This window comes from Spermophilus citellus (assembly GCF_964194105.1).
Source record: "Spermophilus citellus genome assembly, chromosome: 2".
Classification (NCBI taxonomy): domain Eukaryota; kingdom Metazoa; phylum Chordata; class Mammalia; order Rodentia; family Sciuridae; genus Spermophilus; species Spermophilus citellus.
Genome location: NC_138183.1, coordinates 240,855,546 through 240,872,735, shown reverse-complemented (window position 1 = coordinate 240,872,735; position 17,190 = coordinate 240,855,546). Strand labels below are relative to the sequence as shown.

The window sequence follows — 17,190 nt, the reverse complement described above, 5'->3', positions numbered from 1 at the left end:
GTATTCATAATAGCTGCCATTCTGACTGGAATTAGATAAAATCTTAGAGTGATTTTAATTTGTATTTCTCTAATTGCTAGCGATGATGAACATTTTTTAATATATTTTTGGTTGATTGTATATCACCTTCTGAGAATCGTTTCTTCCGGTTTTTGGCTCATTTATTGATTGGGTTGTTTGATTTTTGGTGTTTAGCTTTTTGAGTTCTTTAAATACCTTAGGGATTAGTGCTTTATCTGATGTATGAGGGGTGAAGATTTGCTCCTCATATGTAGGCTCTCTGTGTACCTCACAGATTGTTTCTTTTGCTGAGAAGAAACTTTTTAGTTTGAATTCATTCCATTTATTGATTTTTGATTGTAATTCTTGAACCAAATGAGTCTTATTAAGGAAGTTGGGGCCTAATCCTACATGATGGAGGTTAGGGCCTACTTTTTCTTCTATTAGACACAGGGACTCTGGTTGTGTTCCTAAGTCCTGATCCATTTTTAGTTGAGTTTTGTGCATGGAGAGAGATAGGGGTTTAATTTCATTTTATTGCATATGGATTTCCAGTTCTCCCAGCATCCCTTTGTTGAAGAGGCTATCTTTTCTCCAATGCATGGTTTTGGTTCTTTAATCCATCCTCAAGAAATTTTAAAAAATAAACTTTAATGAATTTTTTGACTCACCTACAGAATAGCTAAAATGAAAACAATTGAAATATCAAGTAATGCGAAAATGTGAAGCAACTGAAGTTCTTACAGGCTGATGGAGAAAACCATTGGCATTCTACATTCTAAAATTGTGTAGAAGTATCTACTGTACCTTGCTGCATATACAGATGACTTATAACCCCAAATTTCATTGTTAGATTTATACTCAAACTGAACTATTAATAATGTCTACCCAAGGATGTGTACACAAATATTCAGTCTTTTATTGTTTGCAGCATCATAAAATTGCAAATATTTCAAATATTATCAACACTTCAGATCAGGAGTTGACATAGTAAATGTCATACAGTACAACTTTTAGGGTTTTAAGGGTATAAAACCCCCTTTTCAAACCACTCAGATTTGTCTTTAAACCATAAAAGCAATAATAGATAATATATTGATAAAATGTTATTTCTGAATCCCAACAACTTTTGTGGACCCCATATTGCTAACTTATGTTAGTAGATAAATAACTTTATGGTGAATTTATACATTGAGATATTAAACAATAATGAGAATGAATGAACTTTCTCTCCACACAACATGAAATAATTTTGAAAGATAATGTTGAATGAATAAAGACCAACATGAAAGCAAAAACATCTATGTATTTTTTTTTTCACCAGGTACCTAACACAACATACAAACTATCGTAGGAGATTAGAAATCAATTTTTCATGGATGTGGGGTAAATTTCTGGGATGCTGTAATTTTTTTTTGTCCTGGTTCACAATAAAGGGATGCTTTCATTTTTGAAAATTTACCTGCAATACAATTTCAATAGGTAATTCCAACATGCATATTGTACCCTAAAGTGGTTTTCTAAAATAAAGCATAACACTGCCAGATTTTAAGTAAATGAAAGCTAATATTAGTTTTAAAATGGATATGTGTTTTTCTACAGAATGAGTTGTAACAAGTTTATAAAACTAAGTTGGTGCACAAATTCCATAGAATGTCTCAGTAAATAATTGATCTTTTGCTACTGAAAGTGCTGCCTTGTTTGTAGAACATATTCATAAGCTCAAAGGCACCAGATTTTTTTTCCCAGCATTAGGAAGACTTGGTATACTTTGTTGTGTGTCATGGGGTGTCCCAGCACCCCAAAATTTGGAGTCAGACAGGTATTTTCTGGAGAAGGTGTTTTTCTAGGCAGACAGTTGTGTATAGGTTATTATGTCAACTAGGAAAACCTTAAATATGGATATATTTTTCTGAGTTTGTTCCATATGGTGAATAACAAGTCCTGAAATAATTACTTAGAAATTTCATTATGAATGAAAATGCAAATCTCTATGTAGTCAAATTTGATGATCTAATTTGTAACATCAGTGTAACTTTATAAGCTTAGGTTCTAAATGAGGGTGTGGGTTGGGTATTGTAGTCTGTGTGCTTTAGAGGAGAAACTGTTGAAGAAGCTGAAACTGCTTAAGTTTTTGACACATGCTATACTATGGATGAAATATTGAAACAGTAAGCTAAGTGAAAGAACTTGTACATAGAAAGCTACATTTTTGTTGTTGCATTTTTATAACCATAGAGCAGGCAAAGCTATAGAGCCAATAAATAAAATGATTTCCGGTGCTGGGGGATGGGTGTGAGGGTAGTATGTGCTTAATGGATAAAAGGTGTCTTAATTGATGAAAGTGCCCTAGAATCAGACAGTGATGATGGTTATATAAATGGACATTGTACGTTATATGTTATTTTATTTATATTATGTTAATTTATGTTACATGAATTTTACTTTAATTCAAAATTTGGCTAAAAAAGAAAGCAGATATCTGACTAAACCAAATGTAATCCAAAGACAGGGAGGCATCTAAGGGGACAGTTGTTTACAAAAAGAAATGGTGGGTGTCCAGGGACAAATCCATGTCTTCCAGATATCCACCCGAGAAGTAAATAGCAGTCAGGAAGCTTTGGGATAGTACAAATGCATTACTTTCTTGAATTTAACCAGGGGCAATTACTAGCAATCAGTTTGGTGGTTTGAGCTTTGCGTCAACAGTATCTCCCACAGGACTACTCTGGTATGTAAATATAGGAGTCATATAGAGGAGAAAAAAACAAAAGGTCTTTAAGATTTCTTAGGAATCACTATTCCTAATATTAAAAACAACAACAACAACGAAAGCATACTGGTTTCACTGGTCTTGAAATTGCTTGATGAATTTTCTTTTTTTTCATAATCCTTTTTTAAATTTTTTTTAATTAGCTACACATGATATTATAATGATCTTGGCAATTCATATATTTGAATCAATTAGGGTATAATATCTCATCTTTCTGATTGTACAGATTGCAGAATCACACTGGTCATAGCATCACCTATTACATACAGCAATCATAATGTCTATTCTATTCTGTTGCTCTTCCTATTCCCCCTTCTCCTCCCCTCCCCTCCCATCACTTCTCTCTATCCAATCTAAGGTGCCTCACATTATGTTTAAAGTTATGTAAACATCATACATGTATTCTGTATAACGATGAGGGTCTCCTTCCATCTTCCATGCAACCCCCTTCTCCCTCCTTTTCCCTCCCCCGTCTCTTCCCTATTTAGTGGTAAACTTCTTCTCATGCTCTTCCTCCCTATTCCATTTTGAGTCACCCCCCTTATATAGGAGCATTGGTGGTTCAGTGGTAGAATTCTCACCTCCCATGCTTGATGAATTTTCTACCTTTATAGAAAGAAAAACAGAAAACAGCAAACTAAGGAAACAGTTGAACACGCACACACACACACACACACACACACACACACACACACACATTCACACAGAGGAGAAGCTATGTCCCTGTCCATTCCCAGGTGTGGCTTCAGTTACTCAAGTCACACACGCCAAACACATTCAGTGGTATTTTTTTTTATTTGCCCTTAAGTTTTGGATTTGACAATTAATCACCTATGACTCAACATATATACCTAGTGAGAATAATTACAATTTTTTTTTAGAATTTCATGGAGAGTATACTGTCTTGATAACGTACTATATCACTTACAATGTGGCTAATATAGAAGCTTCTCCAAACCTTCTCGTTGATATAAGTTCTGTGAACAATGATTTTTTCCCATTTTCTGTTTACTCTGGAATTGTACAATGTCCCTGCCCTCTGCAGGATTCTGTCTTCATATCAAAGTTATTAAGGTGCAATGGTTCAGTCAATATATATCAAGCAATACTTCCATATTTGCTATTCTCCTGTGCTTCCTCTTTTTTATCCTTAATCAATATGGTTGAGATTTTGCCTTATTCAAAAATGAAACCTACATGTCATCAACTTTTTAGAAATCTAAAATTATGTAATTCATTAATTAAAAGAAACTCAAAACATACTATAATATAGTGACTCTTCAGCATTCCATGAGATTAATAAGATAATTATTTCTTAAAAAGGATTCATTCTTTGCAATGTAATCAGGAATTGTTGAGAACACAGTCTTTGAAGTCGGAAAACCTTAATATCTATGAGATTATAACTATACTCACATTTGAAATTGTTAAAAGCAACTGAGGTTATATGGTATAGTATGTAAAATATGTGGCATTTTATAGTAATAATGCAAATAATATATGCAAATATCTAATTTTTTTAAGTATTTCAGAATGATTTCACATGCCCCTCAAGTTAATTTTCAATGATTTTTTTTCAAAGAAACATTTCAATATGATGATATACTACACTCTTACTATTTTCAGGGATTTTTATAATATGTGTATGCCTTTTTTATGTTTTACATCTTTCCACTAAAATGATATTTAAGAAGTAGTGTGGATGCAATAAAGTATTTTACATAAAATAAATAGACCTCATTAATGATATTTAATATATAAATGTATTTATTATTTCATTTTTTAAAAAATCTGATTGCATATAGAGGAAAGCATGATTCTGCCTAGTAAGTATGATTCTAGTAACACTTTTCTATCTTAATAAAAATGTTTCTAAATTATAAGTGCATTTTTGAGTATGTGTATCTGTGTGATCATACATGAGTATGCAATGGATCATTTCATGTTTATTAAGGAATTAAATAAAATTAATATTATACAGACTTTTTTAATGTGTTGTGAAAACTGACTATTCATAGGTGAACAAGAATTAAGTTTCCTTTTGCCCTGCATCAATCTTCATTTTAATTACATACATCAATATCCACAAAGAATAGGGTCTATCATAAAATTAAAGCACTAAATGGGTAGGTAGTTATAATTATAAAATATTTTTTAGAGTCTTACTCGAGCTTTTAAATGTTTTAATGAACTCTTTTGAAACAGGGACATTATGTTTAAAGATATATATACATGAACAGATAAATGAACTTAGGCCAAAGTTTTGAAGACCTGCCCGTAGGTCACCATATTATTATTCACATATCATTTTCTTTTAATTTTTATGCCTTTAGTTCTATTTTTCTTTATTCCTAAATAATATAGACTTGCAGGTATGATATTGTATACAACATAATAAATTTTGGTGAAAGATAATTAGTGCTCAGTATTCAATAGGTTACTCAAAGTCCTCAAGCCTTTTTAACCAAGGACAGGCAAATTTTAGAGGTTTACAGGAGTAGTAGAATCACAGAAATCAATAAATCAATTTAGAACTACTGAAAAATGATACATAGCATAGGAAATCAAAGACACATGGGATTGCATCAAAGTGCAAACTTCCCCATATTCAAGGCAACACTCTAATAGAGTTAAGAGACAACTAATGCAACAGGAGAAAGTATTTGAATGACATTAATTTAATAAGGAGCTAATATCCAAAATACATTAAGAACTCAAACCACTTGTCCAGTTCACAACCCCATTGTGGCAGGATGGTGGGGTAAGTTTTGACAAGGTCAGAGAAAGTGTCCAGGCACGGAATGCGAAGTATATGGTTTATTTGGGAAAATTTATAGGAGATCAGTGATTGCTCCAAGAAGAGTTCAGTGGTGACAGGCTGAGCAGATAGCAATTCTGTCCCATGGCTGTGTGAAAAGCAGTATTTCCTCTCCATCATGATGTTCTGTCCGGTTTGGGTGGGTAGCTGGATGAGTGGCCCATATCCCTTCTACAGTGCCCTCAGTTCTGTGTCTGTCCCTGCTCTGACAGGGGTTTCATATGTTAGACTGCAGAAGCTGTAGCATCATCAACTTTCATTTGCTTAGTTTGCTTATATGACCAGTATCCCAAGGAGCAACTATCCTGGTGTACATGCAAGAAAGTAATTTTCTACAGATAACCCTGACTTGCCCCAATTCCCAGTGTGCATAAATAAAACCAGTGTCCTTTAAGATAATATGCAGATAATATCTCACATGTTGCAGTTAGCATATCTAGCACCATTCAACTGGAAAGTACCACCTTGCATATTGGGATAGTTTCTGCATTAAGCAACTATTCATGTTGTTCCTTTAATTAGGTTAGACTTTTGAAACAAAAAGAGGGCATTCAGGGGCATGGTGTTTTGTTGTCCCCTTTTACTTCAGAGACTGTACATTCTGTTCATGTTTCCAAAGCTCTTTGCAATCTTATCATGGTCATCTTCCATAATGCACCTTGGATGGCACATCGGGATGTACAATTGCAATGAAATCCACAACAGAAATACAAAGACAACATAATGTGAAAAGTGTTACCATAAGAAAAGCAGACTGGGGGCTGGGTTTGTGGCTCAGTGGTGGAGCACTTGCCTGTCATGTGAGAGGCACTGGGTTTGATTCTCGGCACCGCATATAAATAAATGAATAAAATAAAGGTCCATAAATATCTAAAAAATATATTTAAAAAAAGAAAAAAGAAAGACTGTATACAACACATCTTCAGATAGCAGGAAGTGATTGTTACCAAGTATAAATAGAATGAACATCAAGTTTACCTATAGCCATCATGCCAGATTGCAACTTTCATAGCGTCAGAGACACATTATGGTGATTATCAGGGTTACATACACATGGTTCTGTTTTCATGAGTCATCTCACACATTGCAGTTAGCATATCTAGAACCAGTCAACTGGAAAGTACCACCTTCCATATTGGGATAGTTTCTTCATTAAGCAAAGTTAAGGCTCTATGAGTTTTATTTAAGGTAGAAGAATTGTCTTTAGTTAAAGACTAAGTCTGGAATACAATGTCAATGTTTGCTGCTTGGCTAGGAAATATAGCAAGCCAGTAAAAATACTAGGTGCCTTGAATTACCTTATGCTTATGTCAGGTCTCAATTTGTAGGGTTTTAGAACAATGTGGGAAAGATGCAGACTGGTAGAGAAGGTCTTTCCCAAGTGCATCAGACAACCCAGTTTTAAGTCAGTTTTGGTGACCCAGGGGTGCCATATGTCCATAATTACTCTCATGGGGAGTGGTGTTCAAGCTATTAGACTTTTCCATACTAATTAGGCAGTGTCTAAGTAGAACAGCTAAATTAATAAGAATTTACAGGGGTCAACCCATATTCACAAAGGGCAGAATGGTGTTACTGACATTGCTTCTTTTTATATGGCAAGGAAATTTCCTTCTTATTTTCACTTGTGTTGCATTTAGCCACCCAAAGGTGTCAACCACTGTGTACCCCAGCAAAGTCTTAGCCATAGTCATTTGATCCCCAACCAAATGGACGACTTAATATTGATGGTCCTTAAAAGAAAGTGAATTTGTGTTCACATCATTAGGGAAGTTGACCATGACCTGGGGTTTTGCTTCAGTTTAATATTGGCTTCTACTCTACCAGGGTGGCTGGCTGAAAATATAAGAGGAAACCAGTGAAGGAAGATAGCAGTTCAATGCATACCCAGGATCTATTTTATTCTGTACATCTGCAATAATCCCTGCCCATTCTGCAAATAAATTACCTCCAAAAATGAAATGCAACAGATGTTAACATAGGCAATCTAAAGTTATTCAACAAAAATATGAACAACTTGATAATTCTGAGGAATAGTACCCATCTATACTTCATTCCCCAGTTTACAATGTCATATTTTTTTTATCCCTGTAGTCTTTATAATTTTAGCAAAAAAAAAGTGTGTCCAGGTGAGGTTGTTATAGACCATAATGATATAACACATTCCCCCTTAGAGTTTAAATGTCCTAGATTTGTAACATTTTTCTATTTCTAGGTCTTGTTGTAATCCCTTTACCCCTGGACCTAGGAACCCACACCATGAAGATACTTTTTATCATTTTTAAGCAAATGTGAATAAGGGTCCCCTGTATAAGGGTTCTGTGATAGCAGCAGCTGCATATTATCCTGTGTTCTCATTCATGGTCTACTGGGCCAGAGCTGCTCCCGCCTTCTCAAGACACATGGTTAAGCTATGCAAATGTTCTCTGGGAAGAACACTGAAAGTTCATTGCTGCCCGTTGCACATGAAAGCAAACTCCTGGTTTTCTTATTGGAGCCCTTGTGTTTCCTTGGCCCTCTTTTGCTTCCACCTTCTGATTCATACTCTGACTTTTTAGTCCTCCCCGCCATACCATCCATATCCTGTTTTGCTTGAGAATGAGAGACACCCACTAAAGGACTCAGTATTGTACCAGAGCTCCACAATATTGTTCTGGTGCCATTTAGGTAGTGTGGTCCTTCATTCCAGCTGGCTGAGAATGTCTCATTATCAGAACCAGTGTAATTTACTGCATAGATGTCTTGCTTCATCCCCACCTCCCTTAGGAGTTCTTGAAGTTTTTCCATGGATTGCCATCTTGGGTGCAATGTGTAACTCTCTCATATAGGGCCAAGAACATTTATAGGCGGTTATTGGGACAGTAAAGAGATGGCAGGGTCCTCATGAACATCTGCATGTAAATGTTGTTGCACAGTAGAATATGTGGTACCCAAGGTGATTTTACTTATTTCACTCTGTATAGTTTCAAGGACCTCAGATACCTGTCAGATTCTGCGAGGTTATCTGTTTGAGCAAGACTAAGGTGGTTACCAACTGCTCTTACAGACAGAATCCAAGTGTTCCCTAACCCCAAGCAGTCACAGATCCTCCTGGGATTACTACACTGCTGGTCCTGCTCTATTCCATACTTAATAGAAATGTTAAAACCATTGTATGATTTTGTAAAAGGAAAAGCCCAGTCAGCTTGTGAACCTAAATACTTGAGGTCTCTTCCCAAACAAAAACAACTGTAAAATAGATCCCTGGACTTATCAGTCCCAAAACAGCCCTATGAATTGGATGTTTTTAGCTTCCCTGATGGTTAGAATGGGTTCTATGACCACAACAGGAGGGAAAAATGAATTTCTTTAGTGTTTTGCTCACAACTATGGAAGGAGATAAAAATATGGAGAGATATTTGACAATGACAGCCACACTTGTAACCGTGTATCAAGTGACATCACACAGTCCTGATCCTACACAAGGCAACCAGGAAGCAAATGATGCAGCTAAATTTAAATCACTATAAAATGAATCAGCTGAAGATATGGCTTCTTGGCTGTATAGAGAGATGGAACACAAATGAAACTCTCTGGTATACTGCAAAAAGAGTGGGACTTCCCACTAAGGTACTCAGATATGGTACATATGTGGGACTTTCATCCTGTGAAGTATATCCTGGTGAGTGATTTATGTCATGAGGTAGGCGGCTTGAGTCATGCAGCCTGCACAACAGTACCAGGCTGACTTCATTAGACCTTTGCTCATTTTCAGACATTCAAACTAGACTACTATGGGTGTAAGCTTGCAGAAGGGCCACACAGAAAGTAACTCTATAAGGTCTTCAAATGCTCGATGTCAAATATAACACTCTCATGGATATAGACAATGACACTTTACTGGCCACATTCTGTAAATGTGTAAAAGTGGACTAAGAATTTGGACATATATCAGAATTTCCATTTGTCTTATAACTAGGATATAGCATAATTAATTCCATGAATGAATGGCTCACTAAAACAGCAACTACAAATAGAAGATGGATCTATCCAAGTGTGGTACAAGCAACTATGGATGGCCATCAGGAACATCAATAAACATGATGGCAGAATATACCCAAGTACCTGCCTGATGTTGACAAGAACCCAATGGCACTATCTGTATTCAAATCATGATACTTAAGAAGGACAAGTGCACTCCACAAATGGGAATACAGGATAATTCACTGGGGTTATTTCCATAGAAACAACCACAAGGAACCCATCTTTTGTCTTGGCCATGAGAATGGCAAATGAGGCTCAATAGTTTGGATTTCTAAGTCAATGAGGGAAAGGGATCAACGAGACTAGAAATATCTTGAGATGGGCCACAGGCCAGCACTACTCTCAGAATAATCAGCTTGATTCTGTATTGTTGAATATTAAAGATTTGCCTGTAATTATACTTGTTAAAAATACCTTACATTTCATCCTTAGCAATAATTTATTTGCAGAATGGCCAAAGTCATTGCAGAATTGCAGAATGGATTGTTGGGTGTGCACTGAGCTGCTTCAGTCCTTCTGCAGTGATCTTTTATGGTATCTGCAAAGAGCCACCATGGCACAATGAAAAAGAATGGTCAGTTGGAACAAAACCCTCCATTCATGAACCCAGCTGGACAGCTGCTTTATAAACCTGAAAATAAATTCAAATTCTTTTAAAGATACCAAATATTATATCTTTCTCTTGTCTGGGAACAAATGAACCTGACAAAGACTTACTGGGGTATACTGTGTGACAGCAGGGGGTGGCTACATAAAACCCAGGTGGAAACGAAAAGAAAATTTCTTATCTGTATTAAAAAGAAATAATGGTGGCAATAACAATTCTCTCTTCTCTATAAATATAGTTTGATCCCCTGTTGATCAATGTGATTTCAGCATCATACTTAATGACACACACTACTTATGATGACATAGTCAAACGCCATGTTCCAAAGGTTATGCCTCCCTTTGAGTGTGGTTATGGTCCTACAATACCCATGGATGGACATCCCTGTCTTATAACTGGAGAAATAAATAAGTAAATGTCAAAAAATTATATTTATTTCACCTGTTCTTTTTAGTTATACATGACAGTAGAATATAATTTGACATGTTTATACAAACATGGAGTACATTTTATTCTAAATAAAATTATTTTAGAAATGAGTAGAAATTATTATTTTAAGGTATTTAATATTTATTTTTAAATGTTTTTGTTAGTTAATAGTGGGCTTCATTTTGACATAATTATACATACACGGAATTTAATTTTCTCATTTTCAGTGCCCAGTATTTCCTCTTTTCTTTCCCTCCTGTCTCTTTTTCTCTTCATCTCCTCTACTGACCTTCCTTCCATGTATTTATTTATTGATGTTTGGTTGGTGATTTATAGACACAAATAAAGATGAAATTTACCGTATTATACTCAAATATCCACATAGCATACTTTGGTCAATTTTATCCCACAGTTCTTCCCTTTTTCTGATAACTCTTTCTCCTTCTCAAATTTTGAAGAAGCAATATGAATACTACCAAACTTCTTTCTCTACTCCTGTAATCTACCTTTATTATCATGGGATCCCTCTTTTATCTTATTTTTCCCTAGCTTGTGTGTATGAGAGAAGACATTCTACCTTTGACTTCAGAGTTGAGCTGATTTCACTTACATGATGTTCTCCAATTCTATCATTGTGCCAACTTATGCCATAATTTCATTCTTGTTTGTGGCTGAACAAGATGCCATTTTGTATACATAATGTGTGTGAGAGAGTGAGTCTCCGTCTGTATGTGAGTAGGTGAGGAAAGAGTATCTATTTGAGTTCCATAAAATTTCTGCCTTGGTTGGGCACAAAAAGTTTAGATTATATTTTACAGATATAAAAAATGATTCGCAGCTTTACCTGACATGGATTAATCTCATTAGGTTACTATAGTGAATAGTTAAAGCTCAATTTTTGCTTAATATGCATGTAGGGGAAAATATAGACAGAGAAATATGATTAATCACATCAAAGCCTGTGGGAAATTGCATCAGAGTCCTGAGTCCCAGACACTACTTGTTAAAATAAAAGGCCGTCTCTCCAGTGTTCAGCTATCAATGGTCTACTCATCTGCACATCTCAGGTAAGTTCCTGAGTATTCAGCTTTAAACACAGAGTTAAAAAAAAAAAAAAAAAAAAAAAAAACAACAAAAAAAAAAAAAACAACCTAAGAAATTTACTATTTTTTTTACTATTTTAGAAAAAAACATGAGAAATTTATAAGGGAATCATACTTTGTCAGTGATTTTTATTTAAAATGTTCTCTAATGCCTGAAATAGATATTTCCCCCCTCAGAATTAGAAGAATTTGAATGAACTTAATAAATCCACAAAATCACGTCTTTATTTTATTTATTTATTTATTTATTTTTAAAGAGAGAGTGAGAGAGGAGAGAGAGAGAGAGAATTTTTTAATATTTATTTTTTAGTTCTCGGCGGACACAACATCTTTGTTGGTATGTGGTGCTGAGGATCGAACCCGGGCCGCACGCATGCCAGACGAGCACACTACCGCCTGAGCCACATCCCCAGCCCTTTATTTTTATTTTTTTTAAATGTTTATTAGACCTTTATGGTTAGATAAAGTACTTTGGTTTATCTCAGATGTGCATGGAAATTGATTTCAGTTCATGATCCCCTTGATAGAACTTTATACTTTTTATTACTGTGCATGTACACATATAAATTTAAGAAAAATAAACAACAGCATGCAAATTCAACTCCATGTGAATCACATAATATATTTATATAGATCTAAAATTTACCTACACATATTTATCATCCATATTCCAATTCTCATATATTAACAAATAGTCATACATATGCATGAATTCTGGACACACAGAGGAAAATTACACTAGCCCAAGAAAAAGAAGCCATATATATATATATAAATATTCACTGTGCCCCATCAAATTTCCAATTTTAACACAAAAATCCATTGAAATTCAATGAAATGAAAATGGATAAGCTACATTTTATTGATTCTTTTTCTTTTTAAAATATTCTTTGGTCAGAAGACTCATCAGTGTGTAACAGACCACTGCTACAAGTAGGTTCAGAGTATTGTTCCCAGACTGTAACATCCTACTAATTAAAAGTCAATAAAACTATTTCGTGTATTTCAATACTAAAAAAATAATAGGATAAGAATAGCAGCAGTAAATTTCTTTATTAAGCAGTGGTGTAATTCTATATTTCTAGAATTAATGCCAAAATTTTTGAACCTAATCATGATTTTAAAGGAATGTAATGCAATAATTTTTTTTCCTTCATGTGAATATTCTGAAGCATAGCAAAAGCTTACTCAAGCATTTTGTAGCCTCATCTCTCAAATATCTGTATTTTTTCAATATTATTTTGAATATCAAATGAGATTTCAGTTCATCAAAGTCTAATTCTTGAGGCAAAGGATGCAGACCACACAGATACTAGAAACATGTAGAAAGTCACAGACTCATGTGTATTTAGATCAGAGTTTCTCAACTTTTTATCAGGGATATTTATTTATAAAGATATTTCCAAGTAATAATGTGTTGAAAAATGACATATGACTAGATGATATTCTAAAGAAGTGATGCGAAAACAGTATTCTCCTTTACAGATCCATTGCTGAAGTCTACAAGTACAAAATTGGCATTTATAAACATTTATTATTATTATTTTTTCAAAAGTTTACCTAAGAGTAAAGAAGAATGGACAGGGAAAATTGTTCTTTGAAAGAATTCATTTTGATGGGAATTACTGATAACCCTGAGATGAAACTGACTCTATTTATGATATTTCTACTTGTTTACCTTATTAATCTTCTTGGAAACCTTGGAATGATCTTCTTGATTAGAGTGGAGCCCCAACTTCATACACCCATGTACTTTTTTCTCAGCCACCTCTCTTTCTGTGACCTCTGCTATTCCACAGCAATTGGGCCCAAGATGCTGGTCAACATATTTACCAAGAACAAGTTAATTCCATTCTTTGCCTGTGCTCTGCAGTTCTTCATCTCCTGCACCTTTATAGATTCTGAGTGCATCCTGCTGGCAGGGATGGCCTTCGACAGATACAAAGCCATCAGCAACCCCTTGCACTATACAGTAGACATGTCTAGCAGGATTTGTTCTGTGCTTTTAGCTGGAGTTTACCTGGTGGGAACAGCAGATGCTTTCATACATACAACATTGACCTTTCGCTTATGTTTCTGTGGGTCTAATGAGATTAATCATTTCTTCTGTGACATCCCTCCTATCCTATTACTGTCTTGCTCTGACACACAGGCCAATGAGTTAGCAATATTCACCATTTTTGGTTTCATTGAACTGAGTACCATTTGTGGAGTCCTGGTCTCTTATGGCTACATCATCTCATCTGTCTTAAAGATCCGCTCTGCTGAGGGGAGGCTCAAAGCTTTCTCTACTTGTGCCTCCCACTTAACTGCAGTAGCAATTTTCCAGGGAACTGTGCTCTTCATGTATTTCAGGCCAAGTTCTTCCTACTCTCTAGATCAAGATAAAATGAGCTCATTGTTCTACAATCTTGTGATTCCCATGCTGAACCCTCTGATTTATAGCCTACGGAACAAGGATGTAAAAGAGGCCTTACAAAAAGTGAAAAATAAAATGCAGCTTTAAATATTTATTATAAGCTCCTCTCTCCCACACATGTGTGATTATTGTTTTCTTAAATTGGCAAGCAATTGCATATAAAAAAACCAAAATTTTCTCAAACATTTTAGTTTAATGAAATAAGTATTGATCTTAAAGTCTGGCCATAGGAAAATGTTATAATTCCCTAACCTCTTTAAATTATATAGGATACCACATTCCAGTGGAACACTTTGCTGATCTAATTTTGCCAGATTTTTATTTTTTCTTTTACTCCCAAACTTTCAAATACATTGAAGCTTATTAAGGTTGTACTGTGTTTATGCATTTTGATAATTCATTTTCATGGTAAACATAGTAATTTCTACAGTAAACATTCTCTCAGCTATTGGAAGTAACATGTACTAATTAACTAAGCATTCAAATACTTCATAATAAACTTCAAAGCCTTTATGAAGTCAAAGCACTGAGGAATAAATTCGAAAAATGTTCAAATCCAGTGTGTGGAGAAGGGCTTCTTTGGTTCAAGTTTCTCAATTTTTAGTTCTAGAGAAATGCCACTTGGGAAGAGGAATAGATTATAGTAGAGGTAAATAGCCTGGTAGTGAGAGGAATCTTGAGGTAGAACAGCATATTGTGCTTTAGATGCAAAACTGTTTTATATTGTTAAAGAGCAATGAGAAGAACCTGGTTACGGATCTATCTGGGGTAATTGCTAAGGGTCAACTCTTCCTCACTTCTTTCAGTACTTTCTTCCCTTTTCTCTATCTTGGTTAAATGTCCCCTTTTTAATATCTCACAGACAGCTATCTCCTAAAGGCATTGATTTAATGTCATCCTGTATGTGTTTGAAATATTTGCTTCCAATATGGTATTGCAAGTGTCCTTTCCTTGAAAACACAGTGATGCATCCCTGTTATGTGAAACAATGGTTTTGTGTTTGTGAGAAGAAAGGGGGAAACAAATAAATAATAAAATAGAAACACTAGATATTTTTAGTGCTGCCAGATGTCACTAAAACAAAAATTTTTTGCTAAGGTGTATGCCTTGAGTATACATATTTTTGAACTTTTGATACATTATGTAAAATTATTGTGGATATAAATATAATAAATCTATAGATACATATGATTGCATTGAAAATAAATATTATGAATCTGTATATTTGTGATATGTGTCTATTTCATCTTTCTCTACTCTCATATTCTGTTTGCTTAGACAACTGAATCAGCTTGTTGAGAACTAAACTTAGGTGTCAATATACACGATGGATTATATACGACTCAAAGTCACTAGAGTTATCTATTACAATTGTGGAAACTAAAAGCCAATAATGTCCCAGAATTTCTACTTGGAATTATAAAATGCTTCTGTTTGAAAACATTTCAGAATGAAATGAAAGCCCCAAAATACCCTTTGACTTTCAAGGTAAAATTTATGAGACAAAGTGACCAGTCAGATAATATCATGGTGGAAGAAACCTAAGAACAATACTTTTTTAGATAAAGGCTTTAAAGGTTTCTACATGTACCTTGCTTTCCATAATACGTTCTTTGGGATTTTTGTTATGAGCAACACCACCCCAGAAAACACTGCAATTATTAAAAGTATGTTGGGCTGGGGTTGTGGCTCAGTGGCAGAATGCTTGCCTAACATGTGTGAGGCACTAGGTTCAATTCTCAGCACCACGTATAAATCAATGAATAAAATAAAGGTTCATCAACATCTAAACAATTTTTTTTTAAAAGTATGTGCATAATGTGCTCTTAATGGATAACTAATAATACAAAGGTCATTACGTTTCTTCTAATCAATACATTTTCCTTAAATATGACACTTAATGAATTACAGCATCTAAACACTGACTTAATCTAACTCTTGGCTCTGTTATCAGCTCTATTTGCTGTGAACTACAGAGAAGAAAAATTTCAAAGTAATACAACCAGGAGTCCCAAATACAATTTATTGAACTTATTAATTCTAGCCCTCCTTCTGTCTCTCCACCAAAATAGAAGTTAAATAACAAATTATTGTTGATATTTTTAGGTGATTCAAAGTTAGGATAAAAAAAATTAAGCATATGTTCCATAATATTCTCCTATTTAGGGATTCCACATATGTCAACACAACATAAAAAATATGATCTATTCATTAAATATGTCTTATTTTCTTCTCTCAGGATCTCTAAATAACATCCTTCTCACATATCTACTAATTACTTATGATAAACAATTGTCCAAATATAATTTTCAAAATGACTCTGTGGAGGGATTATTATTGTAGTAAATCTTTTGTTTCTTGACCCTATCCTTTCTTAATGCCACTGAAATCCCTAAACAAAAGAATTTCATAGCAGTGGTACATTTGGATACATGGGTAGCACAGATAATACTAGTCACAGGCCGTGTAAATGCATTGGTTAGAATTGACCAGTAATGATGTTCAAAGTCTCAATAAAAGAAAGTTTCTATGTTTCAGTCAAGTGTAGCTATTTATTTATTTATTTTATAACAGGAATTGAATCCAGGAGTACTTAACCAATAAGCCATATCCCCAGTCCTTTTTTATTTTTTATTTATTTTATTTATTTATTCTTCTCACAAACACAAATTGCTTAGGGCCTCACTAAATTGCTGAGGCTGGCTTTGAATTTGGGATTCTCCTGCCTAAGCCTCTGGAGCCTCACTGGGATTACAGATGTGAGCCACCCAGCCTGGCAGGTCCACCATTTTTTAAGGGTCATAATTTTTAAGGTCACACACACACACACACACACACACACACCAAAAAAAAAAAAAAAAGGGGGATGGTGGTTGTGATGAGAATTTACAGGAGTTTATAGTCACAAAGTTTTTTGGTTGTCGTACCAAACTACTTGATCTTCAGCAGATTGGTGTGGTTCAATTAGAAGGTAATTTGGGAAATGAGCTGATCCCCAGGGCAGAGAATATTTGGCAC

General features: G+C 34.6%; 2 protein-coding genes across 2 annotated transcripts in view; one reads left to right on the top strand and one right to left on the bottom strand.

Annotated features, from left to right (window-relative positions):
• Positions 1-17,190, bottom strand: part of LOC308641843 (olfactory receptor 5W2-like) — a gene marked incomplete at both ends in the record, with an annotated part of 231,545 nt that overhangs the window by 76,087 nt on the left and 138,268 nt on the right. The gene's annotated exons all lie outside the window — the stretch shown is intronic.
• Positions 13,330-14,259, top strand: LOC308639172 (olfactory receptor 5W2-like; the record flags this gene model as incomplete). Its single annotated transcript, XM_081277269.1, has 1 exon — positions 13,330-14,259. The coding sequence occupies one exon, from the start codon at positions 13,330-13,332 to the stop codon at positions 14,257-14,259; it is 930 nt and encodes a 309-aa protein (XP_081133395.1).